The sequence below is a fragment of the Dermochelys coriacea genome, chromosome 1, assembly GCF_009764565.3.
Source record: "Dermochelys coriacea isolate rDerCor1 chromosome 1, rDerCor1.pri.v4, whole genome shotgun sequence".
NCBI classification, from domain to species: domain Eukaryota; kingdom Metazoa; phylum Chordata; order Testudines; family Dermochelyidae; genus Dermochelys; species Dermochelys coriacea.
The window spans coordinates 265,469,288-265,494,201 of record NC_050068.2 but is presented as its reverse complement, the minus strand read 5'-3'; the positions used below and the strand labels follow the sequence as shown (position 1 = coordinate 265,494,201).

The following is a 24,914-nucleotide window of genomic DNA, read 5'->3' as shown; positions in this document are numbered from 1 at the left end:
ACCCTTGGGGCACTCCACTTGATACCGGCTGCCAACTAGACATGGAGCCATTGATCAATACCCATTGAGCCCGACAATCTAGTCAACTTTCTATCCACCTTATGGTCCATTCATCCAGCCCATACTTCTTTAACTTGCTCACAAGAATGCTGTGGGATACCGTGTCAAAAGCTTTGCTAAAGTCAAGGAACAACATGTCCACTGCTTTCCCCTCATCCACAGAGCCAGTTATCTTGTCATAGAAGGTAATTAGATTAGTCAGGCATGACTTGCCCTTGGTGAATCCATGCTGACTGTTCCTGATCACTTTCCTCTCCTCTAAGTACTTCAGAATTGATTTCTTGAGGACCTGCTCCATGTTTTTTCCATGTCTGAGATGAGAGTGACTGGCCTGTAGTTCCCTGGAGCCGCCTTCTTCCCTTTTTTAAAGATGGGTACTATATTAGCCTTTTTCCAGTCGTCCAGGACCTCCCCCTATTGCTATGAGTTTTCAAAGATAATGGCCAATGGCGCTGCAATCACATCTGCCAACTCCTTTAGCACTCTCGGATGCAGCGCATCTGGCCCCATGGACTTGTGCTCATCCAGCTTTTCTAAATAGTCCCGAACTACTACTTTCTCCACAGAGGGCTGGTCACCTCCTCCCTACGCTGTGCTTCCCAGTGCAGTCGTCTTCACGAACAAGGTCAGCTCCCAGACAGAGGCAAAAAGAGCATTGAGTACATTAGCTTTTTCTGCATCCTCTGTCCCTAGGTTGCCTCCCTCACTCAGAAGGGGCCCACACTTTCCTTGACTTTCTTCTTGTTGCTAACATACCTGAAGAAACTCTTCTTGTTACTCTTAATATCTCTTGCTAGCTGCAACTCCAGGTGTTATTTGGCCTTCCTGATTTCGCTCATGCATGCCAGAGCAATATTTTTATACTCTTCCCTGGTCATTTGTCCAATCTTCCACTTTTTGTAAGCTTCTTTTCGTGTTTAAGATCAGCAAGGATTTCACTGTGAAGCCAAGCTGGTCGCCTGCCATATTTGCTATTCTTTCTGCACATCAGGATGGTTTGTCCCTGTAACCTCAATAAAGATTCTTTAAAATACAGCCAGCTCTCCAGGCTCTATCGCTTTGAGTCTCTCGCTGTGTGAGTAGTTAAAGTATTGCTTTGAGAACAGACTCAGTCTTAGGATATACTAACACAATTAGCAGCTTGCAAGTTTCACACAGAGAGGGCGAGAAACAGTAAAAACGAGAGACCAAAACCAAGAGACCTCTTAATTAGTAATACCCTGGAATTTAAACTATGGGGAGTCAAACTCATTTGTGATTTTAATACAAAACTTTAATATGATCCAACAGCTTCCCTGGCTGATCCTCAGGAGATCAGAGCACTGGCTTGTCACGCAATCACTGGGCCTAACTCTGCAAACCTTGACTCGTGCGAATCTGCATCTGCAGGCTCAGGGCCCTGATCAGGACCTGACTAGAAATGAGTTAGGTGGGTACACATTCTAGTTCCCCATGAGGTGCTTTGGCAGAGCTGGGTGAAAATCCAAGGCTAGAACAGTGGAGTTGGTTGATCAGGACTAAGGTGCTGGAAGAGCTGGGTTAGGGACGCTTGTGCAGTATCTGACCCTTGGTCAATGCCCATAATAGTAATTACTACTTAATTTCCCTTTAATGAATGCTAACCTGTGCTCAGTCTTTCACCCATCCTTTATTAATGTCAGGTTGACTTGATTCTGTTTAGAGCTCTTGGGCTTCTGACAGTCCAGCTCCCCTTGGACAGCTGGCAATTAGGGAGGTAGAATCAGAGGAGGTAAGTTAGGTGGAGAGTTAATGGGCCTGCATTCCTGTGTGAGTGTTGCCTTCATTTAAGATTTGAGCCAACTCCCATTGAAATCTGTGGAAAGACTCCCCTGTCTTCAGTGGGAGTTGAATCATGGCCCATAAGGTGCTTTGAGCCCACCTAACTAGAATGGACTAACTCAGAAAGAAAGCCTTTAAATCTTTCTTTCCCTCTGTTTTTCAGCTGCAGGGAGCCATCATGGTCGCTTCCTGTTTCCAAATCTTTGTTGGATTTTCTGGCCTGATTGGATTTCTGATGCAATTCATTGGTCCCTTGACCATTGCCCCAACCATAACCTTGGTTGCGCTGCCTCTCTTCAACTCTGCAGGAGAAGAGGCTGGCTCACATTGGGGCATATCAGCCATGTAAGTAACACTTCATAGATACTAAGGTCAGAAGGGACCATTCTGATCATCTAGTCCGACCTCCTGCACAACGCAGGTCACAGAATCTCACCCACCCACTCCTACGAAAAACCTCACCTATGTCTGAACTATTGAAGTCCTCAAATCGTGGTTTAAAGACTTCAAGGAGCAGAGAATCCTCCCTCAAGTGACCCATGCCCCATGCTACAGAGGAAGGCGAAAAACATCCAGGGCCTCTTCAAATCTGCCCTGGAGGAAAATTCCTTCCCAACCCCAAATATGGCGATCAGCTAAACCCTGAGCATATGGGCAAGATTCACCAACCAGATACTACAGAAAATTCTTTCCTGGGTAACTCAGATCTCATCCATCTAATATCCCATCTCAGGGGATTAGGCCTATTTACCCTGAATATTTAAAGATCAATTAATTACCCATCATACCATCTCCTCCATAAACTTATTGAGTAGAATCTTAAAGCCAAATAGATCTTTTGCCCCCACTGCTTCCCTTGGAAGGCTATTCCAAAACTTCACTCCTCTGATGGTTAGAAACCTTCGTCTAATTTCAAATCTAAACTTCCTGGTGGCCAGTTTATACCCATTTGTTCTTGTGTCCACATTGGTGCTGAGCTGAAATGATTCCTCTCCCTCTCCTGTATTTATCCCTCTGATATATTTATAGAGAGCAATCATATCTCCCCTCAACCTTCTTTTAGTTAGGCTAAACAAGCCAAGCTCCTTAAGTCTCCTTTTATAAGACAACTTTTCCATTCCTTGGATCATCCTAGTAGCCCTTCTCTGTACCTGCTCCAGTTTGAATTCATCCTTTTTAAACATAGGAGACCAGAACCGCACACAGTACTCCAGGTGAGGTCTCACCAGTGCCTTGTATAATGGTACTAAAACCTCCTTATCCCTACTGGAAATACCTCTCCAGATGCATCCCAAAACCGCATTAGCTTTTTTCACAGCCATATCACATTGGCAGCTCATAGTCATCCTATGATCAACTAATACTCCAAGGTCCTTCCCCTCTTCCGTTACTTCTAATTGATGCGTCCCCAGCTTATAACTAAAATTCTTGTTATTAATCCCTAAATGCATAACCTTATACTTTTCTCACTATTAAATTTCATCCTATTACTATTACTCCAGTTTACAAGGTATCCAGATCCTCCTGTATAATATCCCGATCCTTCTCTGAATTGGCAATACTTCCCAGCTTTATCATCTGCAAACTTTATTAGCACACTTCCACTTTTTGTGCCAAGGTCAATAATAAAAAGATTAAATAAGGTTGGTCCCAAAACTGATCCCTGAGGAACTCCACTGGTAACCTCCCTCCAGCCTGACAGTTCGCCTTTCAGTAGGAGCTGTTGTAGTCTCCCCTTTAACCAATTCCTTATCCACCTTTTGATGTTCATATTGATCCCCATCTTTTCCAATTTAACTAATAATTCCCCATGTGGCACGGTATCAAATGCCTTACTGAAATCTAGGTAAATTAGATCCACTGCGTTTCCTTTGTCTAAAAAATCTGTGACTTTCTCAAAGAAGGAGATCAGGTTGGTTTGGCACAATCTACCTTTTATAAAACCATGTTGTATTTTGTCCCATTTACCATTGACTTCAATGTCCTTAACTAATTTCTCCTTCAAAATTTTTTTCCAGGACCTTGCATACTACAGATGTCAAACTAACTGGCCTGTAGTTACCCGGATCACTTTTTTTCCTTTCTTAAAAACAGGAACTATATTAGCAATTCTCCAATCATTCGGTACAACTCCTGAGTTTACAGATTCATTAAAAATTCTTGCTAATGGGCTTGCAATTTCAGGTGCCAATTCTTTTACTATTTTTGGATGAAGATGAATCTATGAATCTATGACCTCTGGATTCTAAATGCACTGTTAAGTGCTGTCAGGGTATCGAGCGTTGCACAAGACACCGATGGTAACACAGACCCTGCTCCAAAGAGATTATAGCCTTTACATTTACACACATCCCACAAACAGAAAATGCATTTGATTTTTAAAATTCCACACCAGTAACAAGCAAACTAATTGTCATTTTTTGTTTGGCATCTTCAGTGTACAAATGCTCTGTCATAATTGTTCTGTTACATGTGTGCATATATATGTATGTGTAACAGTGTGAGACTCACCTCTATGGCACCTCTTGCTGGTCTCTCAGGGAATTAGCTCTTCCAGCTTCCAGAGCACCCTTTGCAGGCCAGTGTCCCACTTGCCACTGGCCCCCATGTCCCTCCCAGACCCCAGTGCCCCTTTCCCTGGGGTGCTGCTCCCTGGAAGTGCCCCACAGTCTCTGGGTCTCCGCTCCCCAGGGAACCCTCACCTCACTTCAGTCTTTGGCTACTGCCCAGTCACCATCTAGCCCCCATTCACTGGGGCAGACTGCAGTGTATAAGCCAATCATCACAGGCAAGGGCGGTTTGGACCTGCTGCCTCTGCCTACCCATGGGCTGCCCCCTGCAACCCCAGTACCTATCTTAGGCTATCAGCCAGGCCTGCAGCCTGGGGCTTTTCCAGTCTGGAGCCTCCCAGTTCCTCTGGCCTTCCCTAGCCCTGCTTCACCTTAGGTACCCAGGTATGCTCCCCAGCAGCCAGGCCCCTCTCCCTCTAAAGGTAGAGAGAGACTCTGTCTGCTCCTGGCCCACTGCCCTCTTATAAGGGCCAGCTGAGCCCTGATTGGGGCATGGCCACAGCTGAGCCTGCTTCCACCAGTCAGCCTGGGAACTGCTTGTTCCCAGCCACAGCCCTCTCCTGGGCTGTTTTAAGCCCTTTAAGGCCAGAGCGGGTGACCGGTGGGTATGTGTATTACCCACAAAAACTACATTAAAAGAACATTATTAAGGTTGCAAAGTCAAGCAGTCAGAAGTTAGGAAATGCCAGAAATAAGGTTGCCTGTGCAATCTTAATTCAGCCCCCTTGTTCGTATGCATTATGAGAGTCTTCAATTACACGATCCTTGTGTGTGTGGGCTGGGGGAAATACCAAAGAAACCCCCTTTTTGAAGTTAAAAGCTACTTTGCTGGAACTACATAAAAATGAGGAAGTTAGTTAAACAGAAATTAGAAGGAACAGTCATGAATGAAATGCCTGCAAGCTGAATGAAAACACCATAATAGAGGCTCATGCTAAATGTATACCCAATTTTTTAAAATAAATTGTAAGAGTACTAAGTGCCACATGTCTACACAGAGTAAAAGAGGAGTTAAAGGTTAAGAGACATCCTTTAAAATGGGAAGTAAAATCCTAGTTAGGAAAATAGAAAGAAGCATCAACTCTGGCAAGTCAAGTGTAAAAGTATAATTAGGCAAAAAAAGAAGTTGAAGAGCAACTAGCAAAAGACACAAAAACTAAAACCAACAAACTTCAGAAGCAGGAAGCCTGCCAAACAATCAGTGGGGCCACTGGACTATAGAGGTGCTAAACAAGCACACAAGGAAGACAAGGCTGTTGTGGAGAAGCTAAATGAATTCTCTGCATTAGTTTTCACTGTGAGGAAAATTCTCATACCTGAGCTATTCTTTTTAGGTGACAAATCTGAGGAACTGTTTCAGATTGAGGTGTCAGCCAAGGAGGTTTTAGAACACATTGATATACTAAACAGTAATAAAACACCAGGGCCAGATGGCATTCACCCAAGAGTTCTGAAGGAACTTAAATACAAAACTGCAGAACTACAAACTGTGGTATATAACCTATTGCTTGAATCAGCCTATGTACCAGATAATTGGAGGATACTTAAGGTAATGCTGATTTTTTTAAAAAGAGATCCAGAGGCAATCCTGGCATTTACAGGCTGGTAAGCCTAACTTCAGTACTGGGCAAACTAGTTGAACCTATAGTAAAGAACAGACATATCAGATACCTAAATGAACATAGTATGTTGGGGGAAGAGTCAACACAATTTTTGTAAAGGAAAATCATGCCTCACCAATCTAATAGAATTCTTTGAAGGTGTCAGCAAGCATGTAATGGTGATCCAGTGGATATAGTGCACTTAGATTTTTCAGAAAAGATTGACAAGTGCCCACACCAAAGGCTCCTAAGCAAAGTAATCAGTTATGGGAAGATCTTCTCGGGAATCAGTAACTAGTTAAAAGCCATGAAGCAAAAGGTAGGAATAAATGGTTGGTTTTCACAGTGGGTAGAGATAAATAGCAGGGTCCTCCAAGATTCTTTAGTGGAACCAGTGCTGTTCCACATATTCATAAATGATCTGGAAAAGGCAGTAAACAGTGAGGGGACAAAGTTTGCAGATGATACAGAATTACTCAGGATAGTCAAGTTCAAAGCTGAGTGCGAAGAGTTACAAAGGGAAAACTGGGTGACTGGGCAACAAATTGAAATTCAGTGTTGATAAATGCAAAGCAATGAACATTGGAAAACATAATCCTAACAATCCATACAAAATGATGGCGTCTAAATGAGTTTTTACCGCTCAAGAAAGAGATCTTGGAGTCACTGTGGATAGTTCTCTGAAAACATCTGCTCAGTGTGTAGCAGCAGTCAAAAAAGTGAACAGGATGTTTGGAACCATTAGGAAAGGGATAGATAATAAGACAGAAAATATCATAATGCATCTATATTAATCCCTGGTATGCCCACACTTTGAATACTACATGGGTTCTGGTCATCCCATCTCAAAAAAGATATATTGGAATTGGAAAAAGTAGAGAGAAGGGCAACAAAATGATTAATGGCGTGTAACAACTTCCATACAAGGAGAGATTAAAAAGACAGGGACTGTTCATCCTAGAAAAGCTAAAAACAAAGGGGCTATGATAGAGATCTATAAAATTATGAATGGGGTGAATAAAGTGAATAAGAAAATGTTATTGATCCTTTCACATAACACTGGAACCAGGTATCGCCCAGTGAAATTAGTAGGCAGAAGAAAGTACTTCACATAATGCACAGTCAGCCTGTGGAACTCATTGCCAGGGGATGTTTCGAAGGCCAAAAGTATAATTGGGTTCAAACAAGAATTAGATAAGTTCCTGGAGGACAGGTCCAAGTTCCTGGAGGACAGGTCCAACAATGGCTATTAGCCAAAATGGTCAGGGATGCAACCCCATGCTCTGGTGTCCCTAGACCTCTGACTGCCGGAACCTGAGACTGGACAACAGAGAATGGCTCACTCTATAATTGCCCTGTTCTTTTCATTCCCTCTGAAGCATCTGGTGATGGCCTCTGTGTGAAGACCAGACACTGGGCTTGATGGACCATTGGTTTGACCTAGTATGGCCATTCTTATGATCATATATTTTTCCCATAGGAACCTGCCTCATTCATTGTACAGGATGGTGCTCACTTAACAAGCAGCTACTCAATATTGTGTAGTCTTCTCATTGGTCAATAGCGTGGCCCTAGTCTTTATTTCCTGCCCACTATTCAAGCCATACTCTGCAGAGAGAATTATTTATTTTCCCTTGGACTTTTCTGTGGAGCTTATCACTATAGTATCTGAGTGTTTCACAAATTCTAATGGACTTATTTTCACTACACCCTGGTGAGATGAGGAGCTGTTATCCCCATTTTATGGCTGGGGAACTAAGGCCCAGAGAGATCAAATTAAAAAGTGTCAACTAAGTCTGGGTTCCCAATTTGAGACACCTGGGACTTGATACAGGTCCCAGTGACTTCAGTTGTAGCTGTGAATGCTCAGCATTTCTGAAAACAGACCTTGGGATCTCAAGTCAGGCATCCAAAAATGACACAGCCACTTAATGTCTACCTGTGAAAGGTCTGGATTAACTGACTTTCCCAGCATCATATAACTCTGTGGCAGAGGCAGGGATAGCATCCAGTTCACCAGGACAGCATTCAATTGCTTAACCATGAGACCATCCTTTCTTTTCCTGCAATCCCCTGCTTCTTTCACTACACACCTTGCAATTCAGCTGTTCCATCCTGTACCATGCCTAGAGAACATCTTCATGCACTCATGTTTCACTCCATTGACTTCCTCTCCCTTGTGTCCTCCCCTGACGCCAAGTGGTGGGACCTGATGCCACCTGAGGAGGGCAAGGAACCCCATGGGACTAGCCTATACTCCACTCTGATGCCACAGCCTGCCAGGGATATTAATTGGAAGCTCCTCTACAGAGCTGAGAGCACAGGCATATACCTGGCATTGTTCACAGGCTCCACCACAGCTGTTTCTTTTGAGGTGAAAAGGAGACCCTGTCACACATCTATGCAGGGTGCATCAGGTGGCAGCCCCTCTTCCGACTCTTCAGTACCTCTGGCTCAGGTTCTGGCTGTACTTTCCCCATACCTCCTGATCTGTGCTCCCCCAGAAAGTTGCAGAATCTCCTCATTGACCTATTCCTGGGGCTGGCCAAGATGGTCATCCATCCCTCCAGGAGGAGGAAGGCAGATGGGGGCAATACTCTGCAACTCTGGGGCCTATTTCCATTTCCTTGTTCAATCATGCCTCCAGGCTGAGTTCCTCTCGGTGGTGTCCACTGACTCCTTCAGTGCCTTTGAAAAGCAGTGGGTGCTGTCCGGAGTTCTCTGCTTGATGGCTTCTTTTGGTTCTCTGATTTTCAACCAATGACCTCACTCCTGTTCCTGTTTCTCTCTGCCCCTCCCCCTGCATTGTCCCACTCCCTCACTTGTAGCTTGGGCTTAGCAGCTTCTCCCCCTTAGCTGGGGGTGGGAGGCCTTTAGCTTTGGGCAAGTTGAGACCCACCTGTCCCAGATCTACACCTTCCAACTTCTGCAACCGTTGTAGCAGGGGGTCCTACAGATAACAGCCCTGATTCATCCCCAGAACAGGTCCACCCTGTGCACTGAATGAGGCTAGGGTCCTATGGAAAAAAAAGAGCATGTGACTATAGGCTGTATCATAATGCATATGCATAGGTGGCTGAATTAATGTTGCACAGGCAGCCTTACTGCTGGCATTTCCTAACTTCTGAGTGCTTAAATTTACAATCTTAATGTTTTAATATTTTGCCCTGTCCCCATCAACCTGTCCCTGTCTCTTCCCCACCCCTGGTTCCTTGTCTCGGTCCCATTCACCTAGCCAGTACCAGGCGCTACCACTCAGGATTCTCACCACAGGCCTAGTCTCCTTGCCTAGCTAGTCTTAGTCCCCTCACTCCTGGCTCTTTGTCTCTCTTCCTTGTCTGCACAGACTGGCTCTGTCCTACCTTCTCTCCCCAGGGTCCTCATCCAGTCTGTCCCCCCTCCCCATCCTTGTCTCAGGCTTTGCCCAGCCAGTCCTAGTTCTCCCTGCACAGCCCAGATTCTTGTTAGATCTGTCCTGTCCCCGTCCCTGTCCCCGTCCCCCAGCCCGGTCCCCTCCACCACATTCCTAGCCCCAGTCTCCTTGTCCTGCCAATCCTAACCTCCCTCCAATTCCTAGTCTCTTCTTGGTCTTCCTGCCCCTTCCTCCAAGACAACTAGTTCCTATTCCTTCCTCTGTTTCCCTCACTGGCTCCTAGTCTACCAACCGCCTCTGTCCTGCCACCCTCTAGTGCCAGTCTCACTAGACCCCCTTGTCCCAATCTACTCCTTTCCCTCCCCGCAGATGTGGCTCTTGTCCCCTCTGCAATTGCATCAGACGGCTTCCTCCTCCACAGTGCCTGGATGCAGGGGGGGAGGGGTGGCACTGAGAGTACAGGAGAGACAGGCTCCCTTCTCTCCATTCTGGTGCCCAGCTTCACCCTGGCCCAGAGCAGCTGGGAACATCCTTTTCAGGGCAACTCTATCTTTGTCCCTGTATGCCTCAGTGAAAGCCTGCTCTGTTGCTCTGTGGGGATGGTGCATATGCTGTCGGGTCAGCACTAGGAGCTGAGGGAGGCTGGAGCATGCTCAGTGAGGATATAATCTTCAGAAATGTTAGCTGCTAAAATCAAATAATTTTCTAATGAGTATATGCAAACTGTAATCTTTTTTCCCCAAAGGCTAATAACTTGGCTACATTTAGGTGGATTTTCACAGGATGGCAAAAGGCACATTCCTGACCCAATGGCAAATTTCAAAGCATAGTCATGCTAGAGCTGTTCAAAGAAGAGGTCTTCAGAACTTTTTATTATGGCTGAAACAACTTAGTTTCCCTAGCTCATTCTTGGAAATGGCTGATCAGTTTTAGCTGAAATTTTTCAAATGTAGGCATCCTGAGTCAGACAAGCAGCTTGCAAAACTTCAGCCTGAATGATTGTAGGATGTTTTTGGTTGCTTATAAAACTTGGCCAGTTTTATAATAGGAGGTGTTGGGTAACCTTAACAGGCAGTACTACCAGCCTCACCTAAAATACCATTTTTCAAACAATTCATAAATCTGCCAACAATCTTCATTGGTTCAAGTGCACAAAAGAAGTCCATGAACAAAAGGGCAGATACATTGGGTTCTGTAGCTTTAGAAATTGGGAAAAAGAAACCAGTGTCTGTGAGAGCTTTTCATGCCTAACCAGTGTCATGGGGTCACCGGGCGATGCTCTGGAACGACTCCATATGAAGCCAGTCAGGACTCTGGGGGAGCCTCCTCTCTCTGAGCAGACTGTCTCCAGGGCAAGAAGCTTACACAGCTTCGACATTCCTGGGTCTGACCTCAGAGCATTCAGCATCCCATTCCACACCGGGCGCTTCCCACAGCGAGTCCACACCAGCGGGGCTCCTGGGGAAGCCAGAGGGCCCTGCACCCCACCTCTGCAGTCGCATGTGATTCTTGGCTAGCCAGTAAAACAGAAGGTTTATTAGCTGACAGGAACATGGCCTAAAACACAGCTTGTAAGTACAGAGAACAGGACTCCTCAGTCCAGTCCATCTTGGGGGGCAGGGAGGCCAGAGCCCCATCTGGGCCTCCCTCCATTTCCCCAGCCAGCTCCAAACTGAAACTCTCCTGCCCCTCCTCTTGCCTTTGTCTCTTTCCCAGGTCAAGAGGCCACCTGATCTTTGTTCTCCAACACCTTCAGTTGGCACCTTTGTAGAGGAGGGGCCCAGGCCATCAGTTGCCAAGAGACAGGGTGTCGGTCATTCTCTGTGCAGACACCATCACACTGGACCTCTAGGGCTCTGCAACAATCACACACCCTTATCCCACTACTGACACCAGTTGTCACGGAGTCACTGGACAGTGCTCTGGAACTACTCCATACGAAGCCAGTAAGGACTCTGGGGGAGCCTCCCAGTCTACTGACAGAGCAGAGGCTCCCCCAGAGTCCTGACTGTCTTCATATGGAGTAGTTCCAGAGCATTGCCCGGTGACTCTGTGACAACTGGTGTTAGAGATGGATTCTACTGCACCCCGTGAATGGCGCTTCTTGCAGTAAGTGACTGGGGAGCAGTAAAACGAAAGGGGATTAATGAGGACAAGGCATGCTGAAGACTCAGAGAGGAGTGGTTTTGGGGGGCAGAGGAGTTAGGCTTAACCCCTGGGAGTGTGACCAGCGAGAAGGACTGTTGCAGTAACAGGGTCCCCCTGAGGACTGCGGTGAACAGTCTCAGGGGTGGAGGAGTCTGCGGCTCGACCCTGGGAGAGAGGTGGTGACCTGGAGAAGGGCTGGCACACTAGGGGTTCTTCCTTAAAACTGTGGGGAGCTGAGAGCACACAGACCTGCGAGTCCACAGCAACTTGGGAGCAGCAAAGTGATGGCCTATCACCATCTCCTTAAGAAGGACATTGTAAATCTGTGCAAAAAGAGAGGGTTATGGGTTGGAAAGTTCACCAAAGCACAGTTAATTGTGCAGCTGGAGGATGAAGACCGCTCTAAGGAGCAGATTCCTGACCCAGATGGGGCTACAAGAGGATCTGGGAGCAACTGGAGTGGTAACCAGGCATCCCCAAGTCTCCTGTCCCCGACCAGACTGGGGTCTTCACGATTGGGTCTCCATCAGGGGGGTCAGACACAGACGGTACTGGAGCAGAGTCCGAAGGAGCGAGAGGACCATGAGAGACAGTGAGAGCCTAAGGAAGAGCTGCAGAAGAAGCAGCAACAGCATGAATGGGCGATGGTGGAGCAGAGAGGCACAGGGGACTTCCCAGGGGTGAGTGGGGATAGACCCCGGGGTGCCTGTTCCGCAGGGAATCTTGATACTAAATTGCTGCCCCTGGTTAAGGAGTGGGGGGATGTGGATGCCCACCTCACTGCCTTCGAGCAGGCTGGCGATTTGAACCAGGGGGACTCTGTGGAAAAGCCCCGGTATCTAACTCCCTTGCTGAGTCCCAAGGCCATAGATACCATCAGCCAGATGGGTGGGGTGGTGGACAGGCTTCCCCTCCTGGCCTCAGCCTATATATCTTAGCATGGAGTTTCCTGGGCTCAGGCCCCTCAGACCCCCAGTGGGAGTGGAAGGTGGTGGTCAATGGGGAGACATTCCTGGGGTAGCGACATGCTGGGACAGAGAGAACTGTTGTCTGACCCTGGGTGGTGTAGGCCCACCAGATATTGAGGGGCTTTGTGAACTGGGTGAAGGTCCCAGGCATGAAGCCCCTCGTCTTGCCTTTGTCCCAGATCCCTGTGAAGACACAGGAGGGGTCGGGCTGGCTAGTAGTTGCGGTTCTCCAGGATATCAACTGTGAGGTCTTGTTGGGGGATAACTGTCTCTCTTTGGGACAGGATCCAGGCCGAGCTCCTGTAACGGCTGAGGATTTGAATTTGAATCCAGGGAAACTATTGGCTAAGATGGAAATGGTCAGTGAAAATGTAAATGACCTGGCTGGCCAGGGGGAGGAGCTGCTAAGCTCCCGATGCCTGCCTGCCTGTAATCAGCCCCCTGGGGCTGAGTGGGATGGAGAGATGCTCCCCACTCCCCTGCATACCTGAGAGGGTGCTCACGCTGGCTCTGATGCTATGACCAAAGCAGCGAGCTCGCTGCCTGCCCCCACTGGGAAAGCAAGGGCAGCGCTGAGCATGGGGAGAACTGAGACCCCAGCTGTGTGGGGAGAGACACAGGCAGGGCAGGACGGCTGCCAACCAAGTTTGCTTGGTCCAGAGGGGCTGCTGGGAAGTGATCCCACGGCAGGGAGGGAGCTACCAGGTACAGAGCTCAGCAGGGCTGTGACCCCAGCCCAGCCAGCGAGAGGGAACAGGTCCCCATCCCTTCTCCAGCAGCTGAATTCCAGACTGAGCTGCAGAAGGATCCCTCCTTGGAGAAGCTGAGGGAACTTGCTGGTCACAGTGCTGCAAATTCCCTTGGGGAAGGCTGCAGGGAAAGATTCCTGTGGGAGAAGGGATTTCTGTACCGGGAATGGGCTCCCCAAGGGGAAGTAGAACTGTGGAGGATCAGGAGGCAGCTAGGGGTGCCGATAAGTATCACCACAGGCTATTGTACCTCGTCCATGATGTCCCTCTCTCAGGACACCAGGGGATCCAGCATCCCAGGCAGCAGCTGCTGCAGAACTTTTACTGGCCCGGAGTCTGTGACACAGTCCAGCAAGTCCTGCGACCCCTGCCAGAGGGTGGGGAAAGCCCGGGATAAGGGTGAAGCTCCCTTGAGACCCCTGCCCATCATAGAGAAACCTTTCCAGAAGGTGGAGAAGATCAGAGATTGGCCTGTTCCCCAGACCAAGAAACAGGTCCAGGCCTTTATTGGGTTGGCAGGGTATTACCGGAGGTTTGTACTCCCTTGAGCTCCCTAGCTGCTCCCATCACTGAGCTATGTAAGAAGGGAAAGCCAGATGAGGTCTGGACCAAGCAGTACCAGAGGGCTCTCTGTGCACTGAAGGAGGCTCTAATCCAGGGCCCGGTAAATCTGGTAAACCTGGACTTTGCCGAGACCTTTACAGTGTTCACTAATGCCTCAGACGCAGGGCTGGGTGCGGTGCTGATGCAAGCCGATGCTAAGCGGGAGAGACACCTCATTGGGTACCTGAGCAAAAAGCTGCTGCCCTGGGAGCAGAACTATGTGGCCATAGAGAAGAAATGCCTGGCCATGGTGCAGGCCCTTAAAAAGCTGCAGCTGTTTCTATTTGGGTGGCGCTTTATGTGTATACTGACCACTCTGCCCCAATGTGGCTGCATCAAATGAAAGGGCTGATGCTGAGATGCTGGTGACAGAGACACCTGGTCAGAGAGTGGCCAAGGTCAAGATGGGGGCTCTTAACCAAGAGAGCCCGACTCACAGCCCTCCAGACTGGAGCTCTAGGAGAACACCTGATCCCAGTTTGAACCCCAGGGGTTTTGGGGTGGCAAAAGGGCACGGGCCGCATAAACCTTCCCAAAATGCGGCCTCTGAGTGCCAGTCGAGCACACCCGACCTAAGGGAGGGTATGAAACTAGAAGGGCCTGGTGAAACTCCCGCCAAGGAATGGGAAAGATGCTGGGGCATCCATGGGAAGTTGGTGGGTTTGAACTTCCCCAGGTCACTGGCTAAAGTGACCCCACTCAGTTTGGTCTCGAAGGGGGGAGAGATGTGATGAAGTGGGAATGTTCTTAATGTTTTCTCTGAATACTTTGTGGGTGCCTCAGTTTTCCTTAGGCATTTCTTAAGTATCTAGGTGGTGGGATAAGGGTATGTGATTGTTGCAGAGCCCTAGAGGCTCAGTGTGATGGTGTCTGCACAGAGAATGACCGACACCCTGTCTCTTGGCAACTGATGGCCTGGGCCCCTCCTCTACAATGGTGCCAACTGAAGGTGTTGGAGAACAAAGAGATCAGGTGGCCTCTTGACCTGGAAAAGAGACAAAGGCAAGAGGAGGGGCGGGAGAGTTTCAGTTTGGAGCTGGCTGGGGAAATGGAGGGAGGCCCAGATGGGGCTCTGGCCTCCCTGCCCCCCAAGATGGACCGGACTGAGGGCTCCTGTTCTCTGTACCTACAAGCTCATTTTCCTGTCATCTAATAAACCCTCTGTTTTACTGGCTAGCCAAGAATCACATGTGACTGCGGAGGTGGGGTGCAGGGCCCTCTGGCTTCCCCAGGAGCCCCGCTGGTGTGGACTCGCTGTGGGAAGCGCCCGGTGTGGAATGGGATGCTGAATGCTCTGAGGTCAGACCCAGGAATGTCGAAGCTGTGTAAGCTTCTTGCCCTGGAGACAGTCTGCTCAGAGAGAGGAGGCTCCCCCAGAGTCCTGACTGGCTTCATATGGAGTCGTTCCAGAGCATCGCCCGGTGACTCCATGACAACCAGTTATTCAATGGTCTGACTGTGTCGTGGCATATTTTTATATAGTAACAAGTATAGCCATTCCTGTTAGTGCTTTAAATATCTTTCCTTATCTTGAATGTTTTATCTATACGTTTTGTCTCTTAGAAAACCTCTTCGTCTCATTATATCCATGCACTTCATAGTGCTTAGAACATTATTACATTTATTGCAGTGACCCAGGCTAAACTAGGCTATGCCAACTGTGTGGAGAGGCAGAGGCAAACCAAGACAAACGACAGAGTTTTAAATTTTTAGAACTTTATAAGGGAAAACACAAAGATTGTAGCAGAAGCATAAATAACATAGAATATTACTGAGTACTGACTACTTATATTAATAAACTAGATGTTACCAACACATTAACCTTTGCAAGCTTGTACACACTACTCTTCCTTTGTGCAGTTAACACCAAATGCATTGTTTTTACCAAGAATGAAGAAATTTACTTGATTCTTTGCCAAAATTACACAGTATATTAACTTTTCCTCTCCTTGGTTCTAAGTCCAGCTCCACTCTTGCTGTCCTATCCTTTGTCTCTCTTTGGCTAGAAATGCTCCTTAGATTCGATGTTCCTGGGGCCATCCTTCTCTTCACTGAGTTTTTCCATAAGAGAGGTTTCAGAGTAGCAGCCGTGTTAGTCTGTATTCGCAAAAAGAAAAGGAGTACTTGTGGCACCTTAGAGATTAACCAATTTATTAGAGCATAAGCTTTTGTGAGCTACAGCTCACTTCATCGGATGCATTTGGTGGAAAAAACAGAGGGTAGATTTATATACACACACACAGAACATGAAACAATGGGTTTATCATACACACTGTAAGGAGAGTGATCACTTAAGATAAGCCATCACCAGCAGCAGGGGGTGGGGGAAGGAGGAAAACCTTTCATGGTGACAAGCAAGGTAGGCTAATTCCAGCAGTTAACAAGAATATCTGAGGAACAGTGGGGGGTGGGGTTGGGGGGAGAAATAACATGGGGAAATAGTTTTACTTTGTGTAATGACTCATCCATGCCCAGTCTCTATTCAAGCCTAAATTAATTGTGTCCAGTTTGCAAATTAATTCCAATTCAGCAGTCTCTCGCTGGAGTCTGTTTTTGAAGCTTTTTTGTTGAAGGATAGCCACTCTTAGGTCTGTAATCGAGTGACCAGAGAGATTGAAGTGTTCTCCAACTGGTTTTTCAATGTTATAATTCTTGACGTCTGATTTGTGTCCAAATCAGTTCTTTCCCTTGAGTTGCTCTCTCCAGTACGGCTGTAGATTTTATTTCTCACTACTTCCCATTTCTAATAGTGTCTGCTCGCTTACCCTATTCAAATTTTTTCAGCTTCTACTGACTTGAAACCTCTCCTACTTTTCCATCTCATTTCCAAGTCCCCAATTTCTATTCTCCTGTTTTTATTTTATCACCTCACCTCCTCCTAAACTCCAGTTCATCTGCTAACTCACAGCTAGATTTTTCTCCTTTACCAACAGCATGTCTCAACTGCCTCTCCTTCCACCATCATCTGAGCCCCTGCCACAGCTTGAGCTACTACTGTCCCTTTGGCTGTTCCCTTCCCAGGCCATTTGATGCTGCTGCATCACAACTGCAGGTCCTAATAGTACCTCAATAATTCAACTGCAGCAGGTGCTAGTGCTGGGGCCAGGTTCTGTTATCAACTCCCCACTGATTCCTATTTGGAATAATCCCTTAATTTTACATACATTAAATTTGGGTATAAAAAACTGCATGGCTCTTCAAAGGTTTAACTAACACACAGTAATAGAATGTCTTCATTTGTCTACCAGTATATCCCATCGGCTCAGCATCTGTTTGATAAATATTTTTGTTTGTTCATTCTCATCTAATTGGGGAAGTTATGGCCTGCAAGGTTGTATGCCCCAGTGGAGAATTAGCTACATAAATCCAGCAGTACAGATCACACTGTAGGAAACAGCTATAAATGGGCAGTAATCACAAATATAGACCTAAAAATTGGAAATCAAACTAAAATCACTCTCTGAAGAAAAACGAGAACTGGGTAGAACATACGGACACTTGTTTTTCGTTCTTGTGTTTCTTTCAAAACAAGAACTTGCACAGGTATTATTGGACCATCTGGATGTGATATCAGAACTGGGCCTTACCTGCCTGTTGTGGGAAATTGAAAACCTGAGATTTATCTCTCAACTGATCTTTTTCTCCTTTCCATATGGGTTCACTTTGCCATTTAAAAAAAAATGGACATTGAATAAACTTTAAATTATGAAACAAATGTCCTTTCCTTCTGATGACAATACTGGGGCCCAAGAATAGTTTCCTATACAACCTGCCTGGACATAACTGATCTCTCTATTCTGCCTCTATTCTATTTAACATCACATTTAAGCTTCTGGCAGATATCATACTCAGTAGTTCATTGTATGTAATTATGTTTAGCTGGTTTTTGAGGCAAAAAAATCAGAATTGAAAACAAAACCCTTGACAAAACTATATTTAAAATATAACCGAAGGCTTGTTTCAACCTCAACTTTGGTTTGCGTCTTCCCGTGACACTAAGGGAATGTCTAAACTAGGGGTGGATGATGTAAATTACATCTCAAAGGGACATATCCATGCCAAAAATAGAAGTGAAGTCATGGTGGTACAGCAGTGGGAGGGGCTAGCCACCTCATGTATGATCCCGTCTGAGATCCTAGGCAGCTAGCCTCTGCCACTGCTCCCACCACTGCAGCACTACACGTCCGTTTTTAGTGCGCTAGCTCAAATGGCTCAGTGTCGTCTTGAGCTGGAATTGACACCGTTTGAGCTCTAGTGAAGACATGCGCTTAGAGCCTTATTGTCAGAGGCGCTTTGAAATCAGTTGGAGCTGAAGATGCTCAGAACTTCTGAAAGTCGGGTCCTCTGAGTGTGGTGAAGCAAACGAGGCAGTTGTTCTTTTGCCCAGATCTTTTTTTTTTTTTTTTTTTTTTGGTCTCATTCCAGGGCCATTTTCTTCATAGTTCTGTTCTCTCAGTACCTGAAAAATGTGCCTGTGCCACTGCCATCGTACCAAGGATCCAGGAAGTGCCACTTCTCTAAGGTCTACCTCTTCCAGATCTTCCCCGTGAGTTATCATTTTTGGATTTGGGTGACCAGTTGATCCACTTTTACTAGAACAGGACTAAATCATGTTCAGTTTAGACGCCCAAATAATCCTCCTCCCATTCACTTCCACTGGAGTCGGTGAGATTGCTTGGCTGAGTAACTGCTCCCCAATGGGAGAAAGAGCTTCACAGTTTGACTCCTACTATTTGACTCCTACTATGTTTTGCATTTGGTTTAGTCTGTTAGAAACTCATTTTTGTGGTAGAAGTTCCCCAAAGCGTAGGTGTTTTTATCCTGGCCTTGTAAGTGCGCATGCATAGTGAAAATAGGTGCTTCCTACTTCTTGACTCGAGATATTTGGTCACCATACTGTGGACACTGGCCCTTACGAGTAACTGAACCCAGTTGGTGTGTACCACAAACCAAGGGCACTTCTATTTCTTTCTAAAACAATAGTCAGCAGCAGTTCATTGCCATGACTGTGCTCACAAGACTGATGTTTTTACCAAGTCTGAGTAATGACATAATGCACTGCAGTGTAGTTAAGGATTCTGAGAGTCTGTTACAAGGTGATGATGGTAAACCTGGCTAGTAATCGCTTGTCAGTATTCACAGCTGCTTCCAACAAAACTTTCTGGATAACAGGGAAAATTGGATTCTCCAGTGCAGTGGTTCTCAACCTGGGGTTAATGTACTCCTGGGGGTACACGGAGGTCTTCCAGGGCGTACATCAACTCATCTATACATTTACCTAATTTTACAACAGGCTACATAAAAAGCACTAGCTAAATCAGTACAAACTAAAATTTCATATAGACAATGATTTGTTTATAGTGCTCTATATGCTATACACTTGAAATGTAAGTACAATATTTATATTCCAATTGATTTATTTTATAATTTGATGGTAAAAATGAGAAAGTAAGCAATTTTTCAGTAATAGTGTGGCTGTGACACTTTTTTGTATTTTTATCTCTGATTTTGTAAGCAAGTAGTTTTTAAGTGAGGTAAAACTTGGGGATACTCAATACAAATCAGACTCCTGAAAGGGGTACAGTAGTCTGAAAAGGTTGAGAGCCACTGTTTCAGTTAAGCTTCTAAACCAGACAAAAAACTGCACGGGGGGAGACTCTGCCATTTCACCTTCATCTTATTGAATGAACAAGCAAGTGGGGGAACAAAAAAGAGAATATGCTTTCAGAATGCAATGGGGCTTTGTTTGTCTGTGCTCCAGGAGGCAGAATACTTCTATCATGGAAATGAGGATGGCCATTAATCAGAATACACTTTATGTGGCTGTCTAGGTTCTTCTTGGCCTCGCCATTACTTGGCTGATATGTTTTGCACTCACTGTTACCAATGCCTTCCCCTCGGACCCGGCAGTTTATGGCTATCTGGCTCGGACTGACATCAAAGGAGACGTTCTCTCCCAAGCACCCTGGTTCCGGTTTCCGTACCCAGGTATAGTTTTAGTAGCATGTTGTGAATTATTTGATGTTCTTTCTCATTGTTGTTTTGTGTGTATGCTTTTTGCTTTTAATGATCTTGAATGACAGTGGAAAATAAGGACACTGAGGAACCCAAATGGTAAAGCTCAGGTGGGGCTGGCCTAGAAGCACAGGCCAACACTTAGAGAAGTCATTAGTGATTTACTCAAATGGATTTTACAGCAAAACTAGCCCAAGTTATCTGACTCACTCTTTTTTTTTTTAAATTTGCAGGCCAGTGGGGAGTTCCAACAATCAGTTTGGCTGGGATATTTGGTATCGTTGCTGGAGTGATTTCCTCTATGGTGGAGTCAGTAGGCGATTACTATGCCTGCGCCCGACTGTCTGGTGCCCCACCCCCTCCGAAGCATGCTATCAACCGTGGAATTGGAATTGAGGGAATTGGCTGTCTTCTGGCTGGGGCGTGGGGAACAGGGAATGGCACCACTTCTTACAGTGAGAATGTTGGCGCGCTGGGAATCACCCGGGTAAGGTTGACTGCAGTGCCACCAGCCCACAGCAATGGAGTGCTGGGTTAGGTCACCAGTACGGAAAAGTGCAATAGTTTTCAAAGACTGCTTATACTTGTGGTTTTTATAAATATATTACACACATTTACAACATGTCTTAGTGCTGGGTCTATGAAGTGATCTCAGTCCATCTCAAGTACAAATGTCCTCATCACAAAAAACATTACCACATTCATTTCTAATTGGCTCTCAGGGAGATTAAGGCTCAAATGGGCCACGTGACCTGAACTATCGTTCCATTCCTAGAGGCGGGGGGTTGCTCTAGTTTGGGGGAGGCATGTTGTTGGGGTGATACATGAGACGCATACATGGTGATTATCTGCTCTGCACCCCTTCTGGGGATAACGAGAGGCCTTCATGCTGTGAGGCTGGCAAGCTCGGACCTTCTCTGAGAGCCAAATTCAACAAAAATATTGTGGAAAAAGTGGAAATAAGAAATATATAGTCTTTAAAAGCTGCTCATGTTCCATGATGCTTAGAAGTAAGCAATGACAGGGATATTAAAGGTGGCATACTTCTTGATAACTACAAATGTCAAACCATAAGGTTAAGCATTTTTAATCATTTTGAACTTGCACTATTTTCTGAATTGTTTTACTCCCATTCTTATAGAGTGACAAGGTGGGTGAGGTAATATCTTTTATTGGACCAACTTCTGCTGGTGAGAGAGACAAGCTTTCAAGCTCACACAGAGCTTTTCTTCAGGTCAGGGAAAAGTACTCCAAGTGTCACCTTGCATTTAGTTGTGATGCTAGGAGTATGTTTCCCTAACCTGAAGAAGAGCTCTGTGTGACTAGAAAGAAAGTTTCTCTCTCTCACTAACAGAAATTGGTCCAATTACTCACCTAGCTCATCTCTCATGTGCCGGGACTGACACAGCTACAACTACACTGCATTCTTAAATTCATTTGTGTGTATAAATTTCACTTTAACGGTCAGCTCTGAGTTATTCACAACTTTATGGGATTGATACATCTGACAGCCAATCAGAAAGCTTTGGCTGTGGTGACCACACTTAAATCATTCATGAACAAATTATGTAATGTTGTCAGGAGAGCTGCATAGGGGAAGTGGAGGCAGAAGTTGGCAGTCACAAACTAGTTTATTTCACTGTATTTTATAAACCCCATGAAGAATCCTCATTTCCACAGATACCAACTGCTGGTTGTTTTCAGCATAGCTGGTATGTGGGCACATGCATGGAAGGCAGTCTGCTCTGTAATCCAGTGTACACGGTTACTAGCTGGTCAATGCAGTGATGTTTCCTATGCATTGGCTAAATGATTCATTAAATGTGTGATTTGTGCATACTTCATATATATGGGATATGAACATATTTGAAAATGCACTCAATATTATCAAGTAGCCCACTTTCCCTCTCTTCATAAGCATGATCTAGTTTCAGTGCAGTAACATCAGTCCTTCTGAGTTAGGACAGAAATTTCCTTTGGGACCCATTTCTTGTAAGTTTAGTCAGCTCCACAAATTTGGGGACCAGTTTAATTTCAAGCCTGATCCAAATCTTTATGAAGTCAGTAGAAAAGCTCTATTGACTTCTGTGGGAGTTGGAGCTGGCCCTTAAAGTATATTTTGAATTTTGGTTTTTATTTGTTTATCATTTCACAGGAAATATCTTTCAGTAATAAATATAGAAACAAGACATCAATGTCAAGCCATAACTTCTAACAAAGCATAAATAGGATTTCAGAGTCTTGATGAAGACTTCAGAATCACCTTACAAACAAACAGTAAACTAGATATATTTCACCCCATTAAAATATGAACTTAAGCAAGATAATTGGGCTTCCTTTTCTTTCCCTGACGCGATTGAAACAGACTGTTAACTACAAGCTTTGGAATCAAGATCTCCAGCCCATGGCACCAGTGAAGTAGATTGTTGACCTCGGTGTCAGTATAATTTGTCACTGGAGTATATTAAAAATATTAGGTTCCCGATAATTGTAGTTTGACCGGGGTGTGTGGATGGGCCATACTGAGTGCCTCACTCAGGGCAGACTGCAAGAAATAGGGCAGGCAGTTCCTAAAAGTGGTAGATTATTCTATACTTGGATTGACCAAGCTAGTAGCAATACAGCTTCTGCAGTACCACACTGGGTAACAAGAGGGCAAACACAGTCCCCTTTAGGCATCCCAGCCCTTGGTTCCCACCTAGACAGCTAAGGAATATAGTGAAGGGTTACTGAATACCTGATTCACCATATGTGAGGTTTACCGATCCCAAAGGACCGGACACTTAGCCCCAGGTCAATATGAGTCTCAGATCTTACCCAATAATCATGCTGATGCCAGTCTTTTAGTAAATAAAAACTAAAGGTTTAATAATAAAAGGAAAAAGAAAGAAGAGAGTTGTAAATGGTTAAAAGATCAATATACATGTACAGTCCATAGGTCTGTGTCATCGGCGAAATGGTGAGGCTACTGATTTGTAAAAGTCTTTCTGGAATCAATTTAAAGGGTTATAGACCAATAAGCAACCCAGGTGTACAGTCTGTTAGTCCTTCCATGCATTTTCCAGGCTATTCCAAATAATAATTGGGACGATCTCTGTCTTATGACTTTCCCTGTTAAAAGTTTAAGCAGACTGCAGGTGAAAGGATCAGGCCCAAAGCTTTCCTTTATAGCTCTTCTAAGCAGGCTGACAAAACTCCTCGCAGAAATTGTCAAAACAGGGCCTTCCCCTGAGAAAAGAATAGACAATGCAGATCTTTTCTTTGAAGCTCATCTCCTATTTCCTATGCATACACAGGTAAACTAGTTGCATTCATTCACATAAGGCAATTAGTCATTACTTCATTATAGCACTGATATGTTTCAGAGTAGTAGCCGTGTTAGTCTGTATTCACAAAAAGAAAAGGAGTACTTGTGGCACCTTAGAGACTAACAAATTTATTTGAGCATAAGCTTTCATGAGCTACAGCTCACTTCATCGGATGCATTCAGTGGAAAATATAGTGGGGAGGAAGAAAACCTTTTGTGGTGATAATCAAGGTGGGCCATTTCCAGCAGTTGACAAGACGTCTAAGGAACAGTGGGGGGTGGGGGGAGGAATAACATGGGGAAATAGTTTTACTTTGTGTAATGACCCATCCATTCCCAGTCTCTATTCAAGCATAAGTTAATTGTATCCAGTTTGCAAATCAATTCAGCAGTCTCTCGCTGGAATCTGTTTTTGAAGTTTTTTTGTTGAAGAATAGCCACTCTTAGGTCTGTAATCAAGTGACCAGAGAGATTGAAGTGTTCTCCGACTGGTTTTTGAATGTTATAATTCTTGACATCTGATTTGTGTCCATTTCTTCTTTTACGTAGAGACTGTCCAGTTTGACCAATGTACATGGCAGAAGGGCATTGCTGGCACATGATGGCATATATCACATTGGTAGATGCGCAGGTGAACGAGCCTCTGATAGTGTGGCTGATGTGATGAGGCCCTATGATGGTGTCCCCTGAATAGATATGTGGACAGAGTTGGCAACGGGCTTTGTTGCAAGTATAGGTTCCTGGGTTAGTGGTTCTGTTGTGTGGTGTGTGGTTGCTGGTGAGTATTTGCTTCAGGTTGGGGGGCTGTCTGTAAGTAAGGACAGGCCTGTCTCCCAAGATCTGTGAGAGTGATGGGTCGTCCTTCAGGAGGGGTTGGAGAGGTTTTAGTGGGGGCTGAAGGTGATGGCTAGTGGTGTTCTGTTATTTTCTTTGTTGGGCCTGTCCTGTAGTAGGTGACTTCTGGGTACTCTCTGGAGCTGCCAATCTGTTTCTTCACTTCAGCAGGTTCGTATTGTAGTTTTAAGAATGCTTGATAGAGATCTTGTAGGTGTTTGTCTCTGTCTGAGGGGTTGGAGCAAATGCGGTTGTATCGTAGAGCTTGGCTATAGCCCTTGAGGAATTCTACCGTGATTTCAACAATTTCCATCCCACCATCAACCTCAGCCTGGACCAGTCCACACAAGAGATCCACTTCCTGGACACTACGGTGCTAATAAGCGATGGTCACATAAACACCACCCTATACCAGAAACCTACTGACCGCTAGTCCTACCTACATGCCTCCAGCTTTCACCCAGATCACACCACACAATCTGTTGTCTACAGCCAAGCTCTACGATACAAAGGGTTTTCTTCCTCCTCCCCCCCCACTCCTGCTGGTAATAGCTCATCTTAAGTGATCACTCTCCTTACTGTGTATATGATAACACCCATTGTTTCATGATCTCTGTGTATATAAATCATCTCCCCACTATATTTTCCACTGAATGCATCCGATGAAGTGAGCTGTAGCTCACGAAAGCTTATGCTCAAATAAATTTGTTAGTCTCTAAGATGCCACGAGTACTCCTTTTCTTATAGCATTGATAGTTAAGCTGAAGACAATGTAGATAATGAGAAAGATCTCATGCAGCAAGGTAAATCAATGATTGTTCTCAGTCCAGGTTATGTGTTAATTAAACAGTATTCTTTAGAAATCTGCAATCACTGTGCAGTTTGT

General features: G+C 45.5%; 1 protein-coding gene across 1 annotated transcript in view; it reads left to right on the top strand.

Moving 5' to 3' along the window:
• Window positions 1-24,914, top strand: part of LOC119858058 (solute carrier family 23 member 2-like) — a 63,254-nt gene that overhangs the window by 35,945 nt on the left and 2,395 nt on the right. Inside the window, exons 5-8 of the mRNA XM_038407964.2 lie at window positions 2,024-2,205; window positions 18,298-18,418; window positions 19,704-19,860; window positions 20,121-20,374. Of these exons, the coding sequence (XP_038263892.2) occupies window positions 2,024-2,205; window positions 18,298-18,418; window positions 19,704-19,860; window positions 20,121-20,374 (714 nt within the window). The remainder of the gene's footprint in view (window positions 1-2,023; window positions 2,206-18,297; window positions 18,419-19,703; window positions 19,861-20,120; window positions 20,375-24,914) is intronic.